This window comes from Daucus carota, chromosome 5 (assembly GCF_001625215.2).
Source record: "Daucus carota subsp. sativus chromosome 5, DH1 v3.0, whole genome shotgun sequence".
Lineage (NCBI taxonomy): Eukaryota > Viridiplantae > Streptophyta > Magnoliopsida > Apiales > Apiaceae > Daucus > Daucus carota.
In genome coordinates, this window is record NC_030385.2 from 34236260 (window position 1) to 34248992 (window position 12733).

General features: G+C 35.0%; 1 protein-coding gene across 2 annotated transcripts; it reads left to right on the forward strand.

Annotated features, from left to right (window-relative positions):
• The first annotated feature begins 48 nt into the window (after positions 1-48).
• LOC108222861 (sister-chromatid cohesion protein 3) lies at positions 49-12378 on the forward strand. Of its 2 annotated transcripts, none has more exons than XM_017396811.2 (22): positions 49-297; positions 395-563; positions 1150-1262; positions 1394-1486; positions 1802-1965; positions 2046-2282; positions 2433-2577; positions 2685-2863; positions 2980-3125; positions 3208-3335; positions 3986-4159; positions 5015-5176; positions 5271-5471; positions 5545-5682; positions 5766-5969; positions 6081-6225; positions 6398-6504; positions 6977-7114; positions 8970-9235; positions 9330-9454; positions 10580-10870; positions 12059-12378. In XM_017396811.2, exons 1-22 carry the CDS (start codon positions 253-255, stop codon positions 12070-12072), a joined length of 3384 nt encoding a protein of 1127 aa, XP_017252300.1. In that variant the 5' UTR covers positions 49-252; the 3' UTR covers positions 12073-12378. The 2 variants fall into 2 exon arrangements, with proteins under 2 accessions (XP_017252300.1, XP_017252299.1); XM_017396810.2 differs by having other exon boundaries at positions 61-297; positions 10577-10870.
• Positions 12379-12733: the final 355 nt, after the last annotated feature.

Sequence of the window (12733 nt, forward strand, 5' to 3'; positions counted from 1 at the left end):
AAATTTTATCGTCAAAAATCTACACGCACATAAAAAATATGTAAAAACAGGATATACCCCGCCCCCCAAATTTTCATCAGCAAACAGTGTTCCCAAATACAGCGTAGGCGGGAGATTGCCATTTTCCATTCCTAAATTCTCTCTCTACAGCCTCTTCAATCTACTACACCACCCCCCAACTATTTCCCTAATTCACACACACACACACACACAAACAGAGGCATACAATACACACAGCCAATTTTCCAGGTCATGGAAGAACCACCGGTGGCTCCGGCGACCGCATCTCGCCGTTCGGTGAGTCACACTCTCCACTTGTCACCGTCTCATCTATTTATATTTATGTGTATGTATTTAAAAGTTTAATTGTGGTGTTAATTTTGGTTCTGAACAGAAAAGACCTAGGGTTTTGGTGTACGGTAAGAGTGTTGTTGACGGTCAGAGCCCGGAACATGAAAATTCGTTCGAGGATTTTGAAGAACCGCGTCCAAAAGGTAGCAAGCGTACACGTGTCGCCGGAGAATCTTCGGCTCCTGAACCGGAGAGCTACAACACTCTGATTGGTATATATTCAGTTAATAACCTCGTGCTGTTGTTCTATAAGAATTTTATTGCTTTATGAGTAGATCTGCTGACGTAAATTGCAGTAATTAGGTTAATGTAGTTGTCGGTTTTGTTAGTACATGCTCTGGTCCTGTGTTTTGGTTGTATGTATATCGGATTGGTATCTGTTTGTGTGTTTTGACTATACATGGACTGTTTAGTTTAGTAAGCAAGGGTAGGGATGTATACATATACACAATGCTCTTTATATACCCATCACACACACACACATATGGAGGTAGTGAGAGCTGTTGCTATTAGGGTAGGAGATTCCTTAGACAGGGATGCTGTAGCGAACTAGCCGATCAACTTAGATCTATGGCAACGGATGCACTGGTCATTGATGATAAACAGCCAGTGAGAGCTGTGGGTTTGACCTAACATATGCATGCCTGTTTCTGTTTGTGTAATAAGAATTTATACATGATCCTGGCTACTTACGTATTGCATATTTGCATGTGAATATATAATTATAATATGCTTGTACATAAGCATATTTATGTATCTAGTGTATTTATTTGTCGAGTGTATTTGTTAATATTGCAGAGGTTATTAAAGGGAACGGAAAACATATTCCGCGGGTGGTTAAGTTATGGGTTGAGAGTTATGAGAAGGATCCAAAACCTGCAATGGTTGAACTTCTGACCATGTTGTTTGAGGTAACCTATTCACATTCTAGTTTAATGCGGTTAAATGAAGGAGTCTGTTTTCTCCGTTCTGAAAGGGTAAACTTTCCAAATAAACACCTTGTTGACATCACTCTAACTTGTATTGTTTACCAACTGTACAGGCATGCGGAGCAAAGTACCGCATTCAAGGAGAATTCTTAGATGAGACTGATGTTGACGATGTTGTAGTAGATCTTGTTAAGCTGGCTCGAGATGTATCCTTGTTGAATTATTTTGTTTGTTTGTATACTTAAAGAGTAATTTAAATCCTGTTTATCTGAGGCTTATAGGCTTGGTTAAGTAAATATTACTTTGTTTGTTTAAAGATTATAACCGACTTTGTAAGCTGTTGAAAAAAGTATCCTGTCTATTACTTTTTTTCTTTAAAAGGCAAATAGCATTTGTTTGCATATCTAGCCAGGCATGACCTACCCAATAACAATCTTATTATATGATAAATCATGCTGATGTTAGCTATAGGATTATTGTTTACGTATTGAATGTTGCCTTAACTTCAAGTCGAATCTTAGGGGGAAATTGAGGATTATCAAAATTCCAAAAAGAAGGAGTTTAAGAATTTTAAAGATAACCTAGTTTTTTTCTGGGACAATCTAGTTGCTGAGTGCCAGAATGGTCCGTTGTATGATCAAGTGTTGTTCGACAAGTGCATAAACTTCATAATTGCACTTTCATGGTTGGTTTTTAGCTTTAAATCTAGATTTATTAACTTTATGCAAGCCCTTTTGACACCGTCTATTTATCTGACCTTTTCAGCACTCCTCCTAGAGTTTATCGTCAAGTTGCTTCTTTAATGGGGCTCCAGCTTGTTACGTCATTCATTAATGTAGCTAAAGTTCTTGGTGCACAACGAGAAACTACTCAGAGACAATTAAATGCTGAAATGAAGAAAACATCTGACGGACCTCGCGTGGAATCACTTAAAAATAGGGTGACAGTTACACATGAAAACATAACAATGGTAGAAGGGATGATGCGAAAAATATTTACAGGGTACGCTTTAAGCTGTATATATTCTAGTGTAGGCTTTAACACTATTAAATTATTGTCCACTTCCTTTTCTTCTTCACTTCATGTTGACCTTTTTTTTTTTTTTGACAAAACAATGTCAAGTTTACTTGAGATTTATTTTCTGTTTGGAAGGTTATTTGTGCACCGTTACAGAGACATTGATCCAGATATTCGGATGTCATGTATTCAGTCACTTGGTGTGTGGATACAATCTTACCAGTCCTTGTTCTTGCAAGATTTATACTTAAAATATCTTGGATGGACATTGAATGACAAGGTAAGTAATCGACATCCAACCTTTCTTGTAATTCCTGTTTTATTTGTATCGGAAATTATGTTTTACTAGCAATCTTATACTATATTTTTTTTTTGCTGCATCTGAAGAGTGCTGGTGTGAGAAAGGCTTCTGTCCTTGCTCTGCAGAACCTATATGAGGTGGATGACAATGTTCCATCTCTTGGTCTGTTTACAGAAAGATTTTATAAGCGGATGCTTGAGCTTGCTGATGACATTGATATTTCAGTGGCAGTATGTGCAATAGGACTAGTCAAACAATTACTAAGGTATGTGACTAAAAAGCGTAAATATTATAATAGTCTGCATTAAGTTATTTCATTCTCTTGATTGTAATGTATGAAGCGTCTAAAGTATCTTATGTTACCTCCTTGGCGAATTGCAGACACCAGTTAGTTCCTGATGAGGAATTAGGTTCACTGTATGATTTACTAATTGATGATCCACCAGATATCAGGCGGGCTATCGGGGCACTAGTGTACGATCACTTGATTGCGCAAAAGTTTAATAGTTCTCAATCTCATTCATCAGGTTTTTATTAACGTCTTTTGTATCATGTATGATTTTGAGTAAGCAATCAAATACTTGATTTGAAGAGAGCTATACTTTTCAGGTGAAGAAGATGATTCTTCAGAGGTTCATTTAGTCAGAATGTTGAAAATACTTGGAGAGTTTCAGGAAGATCAAATTCTAAGTATATATGTCATCGATGATGTGTGGGAGTTCATGAATGCCATGAAGGTATTTTTGCATAACTCCTTTGTACTCAGGGTTGTTCCTGAATTGTGTTGATAGTTGTGCATGCGTCGGAACACTATCTCTAGTCAGTTCAAAAAAATAGTTTAGGTGATGTGTAAATATATGAAAGTAGTTAGATATTGCTTTAAAAAATTACTGGAGATCTGTGGTATTCTTTCTATTATGTACTGCAAATTGTATAGTTAGAATATGCTACAATGTTGTTGACTCTGTTTCCTGGTAACAAACATCAATTTTGGTGCCTTTTTTAATTAAAAAAACTGAAATATTATTTCCTAAAATTCCAATGCAATTGATTATAATTCGTCTTTGTGCCACTAGGAAATTACCATGATTTTAGTCGTGTGTTTTACTATTTAATGTCTGCTTAAGATAGAGTTGGCACTTGCACAAAGTTAAGGATTTGTTAATCTCGAATTGGTATCATTATTAGTGTTAAGTTCTGTTTTTTGTTTTACAAGTATGTTTTATCATCATATATGATATATGTAGTCGGCTGATGAACACAATCAGTAATTACCATTGAATTTTGTCAGTTGTTAAATTGGGTGGGGATTTGGTGTCATGTTGCTGAGGACCATTTATTATACATTAGATGTCAGTAAAAAGTGAAGTAAAATGCTTATTTGCAGGACTGGAAGCGTATTATCTCTATGCTACTGAGTGAGAACTCGTCAACTGAGCTGACTAATGAAGATATAACTAATCTTACTTGGCTTCTATGTGCATCTGTGAAAAAGTCAGTGGGTGAGAGAATTGTGCCTGCTACTGATAACCGAAAACAGTATTATACCAAAGCTCAAAGAGTGAGTTTCTTTTCAATTGCTACCTTCATTAGCATTTGTAGCTAATATATCGAATATGTTGATGCCTGCTTTTTTTATTGCAAGCTTGGTTTTGACTTTTGACTTGTAATTCCCTTTTTTTTTTGTAGCTGCTGTAATATAGCGAGGGCAATAATAAAATACAAATAACTAGCAAGTATCCACCGCTAATAATGTTTTGTAGCTAGTGTTAATAAAGAAAGGAATACGTATTATTGTCTCCCTTGCCCTATTACTAATAATGATACATGACGCGTAAGTTGCAGTGCGAGGACATTGCTTGCAACATGGTCTCAAATATGACAAACAACTTTTTCATGAAACTGATTTTTCTTGAAAGTTTGTGAGTAGTTGGAATAAGTTTTTCTTAGGCTGTACATCCAGTTTTTTGGATTTTGCGTTATGTACAAGTCTGAAGAAAAGAATTCACATTATTGTCTCCCTTGCCCTATTACTAATAATGATACATGACGGATAAGTTGCCGTGAGAGGACATTGCTTGCAATATAGCCACAAATACGACAAGCAACTTTTCCATGAAACTGATTTTTTTTGGAAGTCTGAAATAAGTTTTGCTTAGACTTGTACATCCAGTTTTTGGATTTTGCATTATTTACAAGTCTGATAGTGTGAATAAAGCTAATAGCTCTAATTTCCTGACTTTTGTACCTCAAGGTTAATTTGATTCTATCTACTCTTTCGAGTACCATTAACTATTAATTAAATTGTACTTAAATGCATAGCTGTGTTCATCATATTCAAATATTTGCTGTGTTATTTGTTGTTTATAACTTGCATGAGTATATTTTAATAGCTATTTTCATGATTCATGATCAGGAAACAATTGAAATCAATAGAAAAAATATAACTGTCGCCATGATGAAGAACTACCCACAGCTGTTGCGCAAATACATGGTTGATGATGCTAAAGTACCATTGCTAGTTGAGATTATAGTCTACATGAATCTTGAGCTTTATTCTTTGAAGAGGCAAGAACAGGTGTGTTACAATTTATTACAGTGTAACGTTTATCAGATACTATTGCAGATGAGCAAACAAGTGACTTTTCCCCTCTTTTTGGGTTTATGTTCAGAACTTCAAAACTGTTCTTCAGCTCATAAAAGATGCATTTTTTAAACATGGTGAAAAGGATGTCCTTAGATCTTGTGTGAAGGCTATAATCTTCTGTTCTTCTGAGAGCCATGGGGAGCTACAAGATTTCGCCCAAAATAAATTAAAGGAACTAGAGGATGAGCTGATTGCCAAGCTTAAATCTTCAATAAAAGAAGTTGCGGTATGTCCTATGGGATCGCCTCCCTTCTCCCTTTTTGGCCATACGATTAAAGCTAACACGTATTTTTGTTTAGGATGGCGATGACGAGTACTCACTTCTTGTGAATCTTAAAAGGCTGTACGAGCTTCAACTGGCGAGGGCTGTACCAATTGACAGTGTATATGATGAAATAGTGAATACTCTTGAAAATTTCAGAAACATGGATGATGAGGTTTGGACTAAAGAGCCTCTTTAGATAATGCTGCTCCATCTTTGCTGAGTGCTTATAGTCGTAAACTATCTTTGGTCATTCAGGTTGTCAGTTTTCTACTTCTGAATATGCACCTGCATGTTTCTTGGTCCTTGCACTCGATCGTAAACAACAAAACCATCCCCGAGGCATCTGTTTCTTCCCTTATGACCAAAAGGACTGCTTTGTTTGCGCAACTTGAGCATTACCTACCCCCCTTGACTGGAAGTCAGGAAGAGAGTAAATGTGGACACCTTCTAGCCTGTCGAGTGAGTATTCATTCTTTTGACCATTATTTTTGTTATGAAACTGAATTGTTTTCTGAGTGATGATTTTATTCCTAATATTTTTTGGTCACCCGTTGCCACCCCACGGAAAAGGTTTGTACTATACTTGCAGAAACCTGGTGTTTGTTCAGAAAGACAAACTTCAACTCAACAAAGTTGGAGCATCTAGGATACTGTCCTGATGTTTCTGTTCTTCGAGGGTTTTGGGGACTGTGTGAACAGCAACTTAACATTTCAGGTGATAATATTTAATATTGTCTTTACTGTAATAGTGTGAGAAACTATAGTTTGCATATACCATGTACAAACTCTATATGTGCTAATTTATGGTCACTTAACAAATATTGGCTATGCAAAGAATTTCTCCATATACAATTTGGAACGTGGGACTAATTTCCTGATGTCAACAGAGGAAGCGGAAGAAGAAGATGCTAAGAAAGAATATGTTGAGGAGACCAACAGGGATGCAGTTATGATTGCTGCTGCCAAGCTGATTGCTACTGATGCAGTTCCCAAGGTAACTATTGCATCTATCTTGCTGTGCAAATTTGTAATCCATTTGTTCCTATATAATTGTCGATTTGACTTCTGGTACATATCAAGGAGTTTATTTTTTTATAGCTCAGACTTATTTTTAAATTTAATATTTTATCTCAAATAAAATTTAATCTGAAATTGTATATACTATAAAAATTGAAGTTTATATCAATTATGATTATGATTTTTTTTCGTGCCTTAAAATACATGTCACAAGCCAAAGCGGCACTAATTTAGGCGAAGGATTTAGTAGATTTCTTAGAAAGTATATCTGGGCTGTAAATTGTAATCATTTGAAAATTATTTTAGGGTATAATATACGATGTTTCAGGAAAATATGAGCAGTTACCAATGTTTAGCCAAAGAATAAACATTTAAACCATACAAAGCATGCCAAGATTTTTATGTCTTTAAATGGGTGTTTTTCTCTTCATTATGTCTTGGGTCTGCAGGAGTTTCTTGCCCCAGAAATTATTTCTCACTTTGTAATGCATGGAACAAATGTTGGTGAGATTGTTAAGCATCTGATATCATTGCTGAAGAAAAAAGATGATGATATTTCTTACATATTCTTGGAAGCACTGAAAAGGGTAAGTGACAAACTCATGGGTGATAAAATCGGGCTCTTTTTATATTTCCTCCCTATTCTTAGTAACTACTTAAGGGTTCAATTACTTTCCTGGTATGATAACTTGATAAGTGGGTAAACCAAAATTTTATAGTTAAAATAACACCTCTTCGCTTTCTTTCTTTACATTATTAAAGATCTGAACTATCAACCTTCGTATCGTGCAACGAGACGTTTCGTTCCTACATTTTTATATATAGGTTTTCTAAATTAAGTAGTAACCCACAAATATAGATGTCATAGAAATTGTTCTATTTTCCTCGCTGATATGAACATGTAAGTGCAATCCTAAATTTTTATAATTGCAACAAGGCTCCTGTTTGTTTCAACTTTTTTTCCTCTTGTAAGAGTACCTACTTGGGCATCTTTCTCCTTTGTAAGGTCTCTTTTAAATGATAAGCAGAGATTATTTTGTAGTTAATTATCAAGGAATTATTAATTATTAACTAAAACACGTTATCTGTTAATTGTGCACTACAAATTTTACCTATAACACTGCTCGGTGTTGGGGTCTATTGCATGGATATAGCAGCAATGAAAGGTATGAGAATTAGAAATAAAGCAGAAAACCCTTGAAAAGTCATTGTTCACTATGGAAGTACAGTAATGCTTAGCAAAACCTTTTCAAAGAAGATATAGGCTCTGCAGTCGTTATAACAATATTTAACTCTGGCACCCCTTTGAATTAAAGTTCAGAGCTTATATGAGAAGATAAGATAGTAATAAATCTATGCTAAACTATAATAACCGAAGTACCGAACATATGGATAATATTAATTTGTAGTAGTTTGGTTAGATATTTTTGGTCATCCCTAAATTATTACCCTCTTCACTGCCTTTTTCAAAAGACAAATGGAAAAAATTATCTAAACAACTTGATTCTAATGTGTTCTACTTTGAGACACTTCAAAACAAACATGAATGATCATGTAACTGTTCTTAACAATGATGTGTTCTACTCAAAGACAAAAAGGAAGCCAGTTTGACATAAATAATATCCTTTTCCTTACAACTGAAGAAATATGAAATATATGATTTTAAAGTTAATCAAAAAGCACATCAACACATTAATATCAGGAAAACATTTACAGATAAATGATAAATTATTATTTCTAGTACCCATTTACAACATAAAAAAAACATTGTAAAACTAAATCTCTAAAAGAAATTATAATCAATCGGTTAATAAAATTTAATTGAACTTCAATACATTATCATAGAATTTCTCATGCGAAAAATGTGGGCATCTAACAATACTGAACCACTAAATAAATGGCGTTAAAAGTTAGATTAAAAGTGATGAATTTCGAATTATATACTTGCTTATGCTTCACACGGATGTAAGGCTAGTATCAATAATATATAATGTATTGTATAAATAGCTAGGTGCTTAAACTGTAACATCACTTCTCAGTGCTTATTTTAAGTGTTTTTTTATAACTAATAGCATCACACAATGCTTTTTTACCTATATTTGGGCCTATATGTACTTATATATTGGATTATGAGCAAACTTCTATTGTTTCAGCTTTCATAAAATAATATAGATTAGAAGCAAATCAAATATTGGTATATGTTTAAGAATATGTGTTTGCAGGAATAGATAATTATGCAGAATGCTCTGAATTCTTTTTTTTTTCAAGATGGATATATGAGTTGAAAACTTTAACAGAATGCAGGACACTGCCTTGTGCCTTAATTTACTCATACATAGAATTCATAAAATAAAATCTTTTTGCTATTGGTGTCAGATTTCCTTTTGTGCCTTTGTTTCACTGGTTACTTAATACAGTTCCTTCTGCCTTCCTTTTTATTAGGCCTATCGACGAACTATGGTTGTAATGTCGAGTAGTGATGATGTAGATGACATATCTGCAAAATTATACAAGGATTGCAAAGATCTTTCTGCTCGACTTTCCGGTACTTTTGTTGGTGCTGGTCGAAGCAAACATAGAGCAGATATATTGAAAATTGTGAAGGATGGTATTGAGTTTGCTTTTCTGGATGCTCCAAAGCATTTGGCTTTCTTAGATTTCGTTGTTAATTTTGTTTCCAAACTTCCTAGACCTGATATTCTGGAGATGTAAGGATTCTCCTTTTAAGCACATATCTATAAATTTTTTGTGACTGTTTCTCAAAAGGTGGGGGAGTTGATCTGAATTTGTTTTTGCAATTAGTTTGAAGGACGTACAAAAACGTACAGAGAATGTGGACACGGACGTAGATCCCAGTGGTTGGCGTCCATACTACACTTTTAAAGACAGCTTGCAGGAGAAGTATGCGAAAAATGAAGATTTACAAGGTAATTGTATACTACACTTCTGTTGTATGCTGATTCATGATGATTGATAATATTAAATGCCATTGCTGATCCATTGTTTATATCCTGCATCTTTTTAGTAGAATTGTTCTGGTATAAAATGTCAAAAAGAAAGAAATGAAGGGGGTGAAAGAACAAGGAACAAAAGTATTGTGGGTTGCAAGTGAAATTAAGATCTAGATCAAATTGCTTATTTCAGTCAATACTTTGTACAACAAAAAGGAAAACATAAATTTCTCATTTAAAAGAAAAAACAACCTGATTTGAAGGGAATAATGACTTCTACGTTCTTACTATATTAAGCACATGGAATATGCACGATTTTTTTTCAACTTAAAATATCAATCTTCTCATATATTAATATCGATATATATAGAGGGTCTTGTTCCACTAGATCCTTTTATTGTAAATTGGTTTGTACTCGTTTTTACTATAAAAAGGGCTTTTATTTGTACAAAAATCTTAAGCTTGTCCGATCAATCAAACATTTTTAATGTTTTGGTCAAAACTATGCTGCTTTTTGTGAAAGCTGATTAAAGGTTATATCAACGTATTATTTCTAGCAGTGGGTCACATTCTAGTTCAGTCATGCAGATGTGCCTGGTGCTTTGTTCCTTCTGTATTGCCTGCCTTTCCAAGTCATTACTGATCTTCATATTTTCTTGTTTCAACAACAAAATTATCAAAATTTAAGCTGATTTTGATGTTCATGTTCAGAAGATAAGAGCATCTTGTTTGCTCTTGTTATGTCCTTACAAAGAAACTATCACTTGAACTGCCAAGCCTATTGTCCAACTTGTTAGACTAATTTGTTTTGTTCTTTTTTTGGTCTATGTAACTTCAATACATTAGTTGACAAATTATATGGGGAGAGGGGACTGAGGATATTATCCATGGGTTAATGGGTGGATTTTTGGTCATGTGTTGTTGAGGGGAATAATACCTTGGTCATGGGTGGATGGGGTGGAGGCTTGCCACTAGGCTATCATAAATCCTTAATGCTATTCTTGTTGTTAACACTGTGCTATTTTTTCCCCATGATAATCTGCATATTGACTCGATGTATCTTTTCTATCTTACATGTGAATTGGCATTTGGCTGCAGCAGATGACAAACCAGGGGCTTCCATAAAACGTCGTGGTCGCCCTCGTAAGAAAGATAATATACATGGAAAGAAACTCTTTGATGAGCAAAGTTCAAGTGAAGAAGAGGACCCTATCAGTGTGGACGACCATAATGACGAAGATGAAGAAGACCAGCAAGAAGAAGATGAGGACGAGGAGGCTCCTTTAATACATTCACTTAGAGCATCCCAGAAGCTCAAGTCACTGAGAGTTTCGAGAGAGGAAAAGAAAGGACAAACAAGTGCCGAGAACTTAGCAGCTTCTAGAACTTCAGGTATGCGATGAATGTATGGCTACTATGTCTTACTGTTAGGCTGGTTTGATACTAGTTCATGCACAGTGTCTGTACTGAGGGTCGGACCCTTAACTCTGAGGTTGTTTCACAATGGAATGGAATTAGGAGAGCATGGAATGACACTTGCATTGAATATAGGAGGGATTGGAGGAAATGTTTATAATTATTTTTTACTTCTTCCATTCATTTAGATTTAATGGCAAATTACACTAAAATCTAAACTGCCTGTTTTAGGCTCCAAAGGGTTAAAAATGGGGTGGGGAAAATGGGGAACCCGCCCTAACCCGCCCCGAATGGGGCAGATCCGCCCCGCTAATATGGGGAATGGGGCAGTGACGGGGAATGATTTTCTGCCCCGCCAAAATATGGGGCAAGTATGGTATTTGTTGAATCCCCGCGGGGATTCCCCGCCCTGCCCCACATATATTTAATATAAATAAATAATTATATTAAATATAAGATTTTTATTATATTTAATATAATATATTTATTATATTTAATATTATTATTTTTAATACACAAAACTATAATTTTACAATGTATAACATGTCTCTTTGATTTCTATTATAATTAGTTTTTTGCTTTTAATATACATGTCTCGTATATTTTTATTAAATTCTGAAGAAAAAATTACTTAATTTTAAAGTAATTATTTAAAGTGTAATATTATAGAAGCGGGGCGGGGTGGGGCGAAATTATATTAAGTCCCCGGTGGGGCGGGGATGGGGATTAAAAATAAATCCCCGCGGGGAATGGGGCAGGGATGGGGCATGAAAAAATTATGTGGGGCGGGGCTGGGAAATGAAGTCCCCGCCCCGAACCCGCCCCATTTTTAACCCTCCTCCATTCTCCCCTCTTTTTCCCTACAATCTTTAGCATAAAAAATTTTACTCTCATATTTAGTCACTATTCACTCCTACATTTTTTGTTTCTCCAAAGATATTGCTTATGACTTTCAGTCCATTTCACCCCCATTCCTTTCCAACAAAGTGAACACAACCCTAGTGGAATTTGTACTCTAGGGTAACATATGGGACTATTAAGCAACTACCTAGCAGTGTGTCAGTCCCTCTTCTTTGTGCTGCCTTGTCCCGCTGTGGGTGTGAGTGTGTTCTGTTTTTTTTATAAATAAATCTTACTTGTTTTTTTGTTATTATGTTTCTACAGGGGCATCCAGCTAGATAATACCAGGTTCTTTGCAAAGCAAAAGGTTTAATGAAGCATAAGGTCTGGGTTGGAAATTAAATGAACTAGAAAATTAGCTTTGAAAGTGGTAGTGTAGAAATTTCCCCAGCACTTGTATATTCATGTTTGTACATGTAGCCATGTTTTCTTAAACTAGCCTACTGGTGTGGCTTGTTATATTTAGAGTATCCTACCCTGTTCTGACTAGGTTAATTGTCATGTTCTCAACAACAATAATCATAACCAAATTGATGCTATTTGATATTTGAATTGTGACGATGAATATATTTATTACAATCTTATTGATTGTCTCCTTTGTTACAAATTTCTCCAATTCTCTTGGACATAATCCAGCGCGGCACTTGAAAATTTCAGCAAAGCAAGACAGAAAGCAATGCAAAATTCTTTATATGAAGTCAAAAATAAAATTATTTGTACAGTATAATCCTTTGAGCATTACAAAGAAAAGCAGAAGTGAAAAATATTTAGAAAAAAGTGGAAAGCACCGTGTCTCCTGATAGTCTGATGTACTGTTAAAGTAGTATGGAGAATGTTTGTGCTCTGCTTGTTGCGAGTATAATTTAGAGATCTTCCAGGACAGATTTTGAAAAATTTCCTTCCAATTTTTTTTATCCGAGAGAAACTCTCACATTTTTA

What these genes read in the sequence shown, in the direction of transcription:
- LOC108222861 (XM_017396810.2), top strand. Translation starts at nt 253, where the DNA reads ATGGAAGAACCACCGGTGGCTCCGGCGACCGCATCTCGCCGTTCG. An exon ending in TTGTTAAGCTGGCTCGAGAT is followed by an intron (nt 1,487 to 1,801) that starts GTATCCTTGTTG and finishes GTCGAATCTTAG; the next exon opens with GGGGAAATTGAGGATTATCA. An exon ending in ATTATACCAAAGCTCAAAGA is followed by an intron (nt 4,160 to 5,014) that starts GTGAGTTTCTTT and finishes ATTCATGATCAG; the next exon opens with GAAACAATTGAAATCAATAG.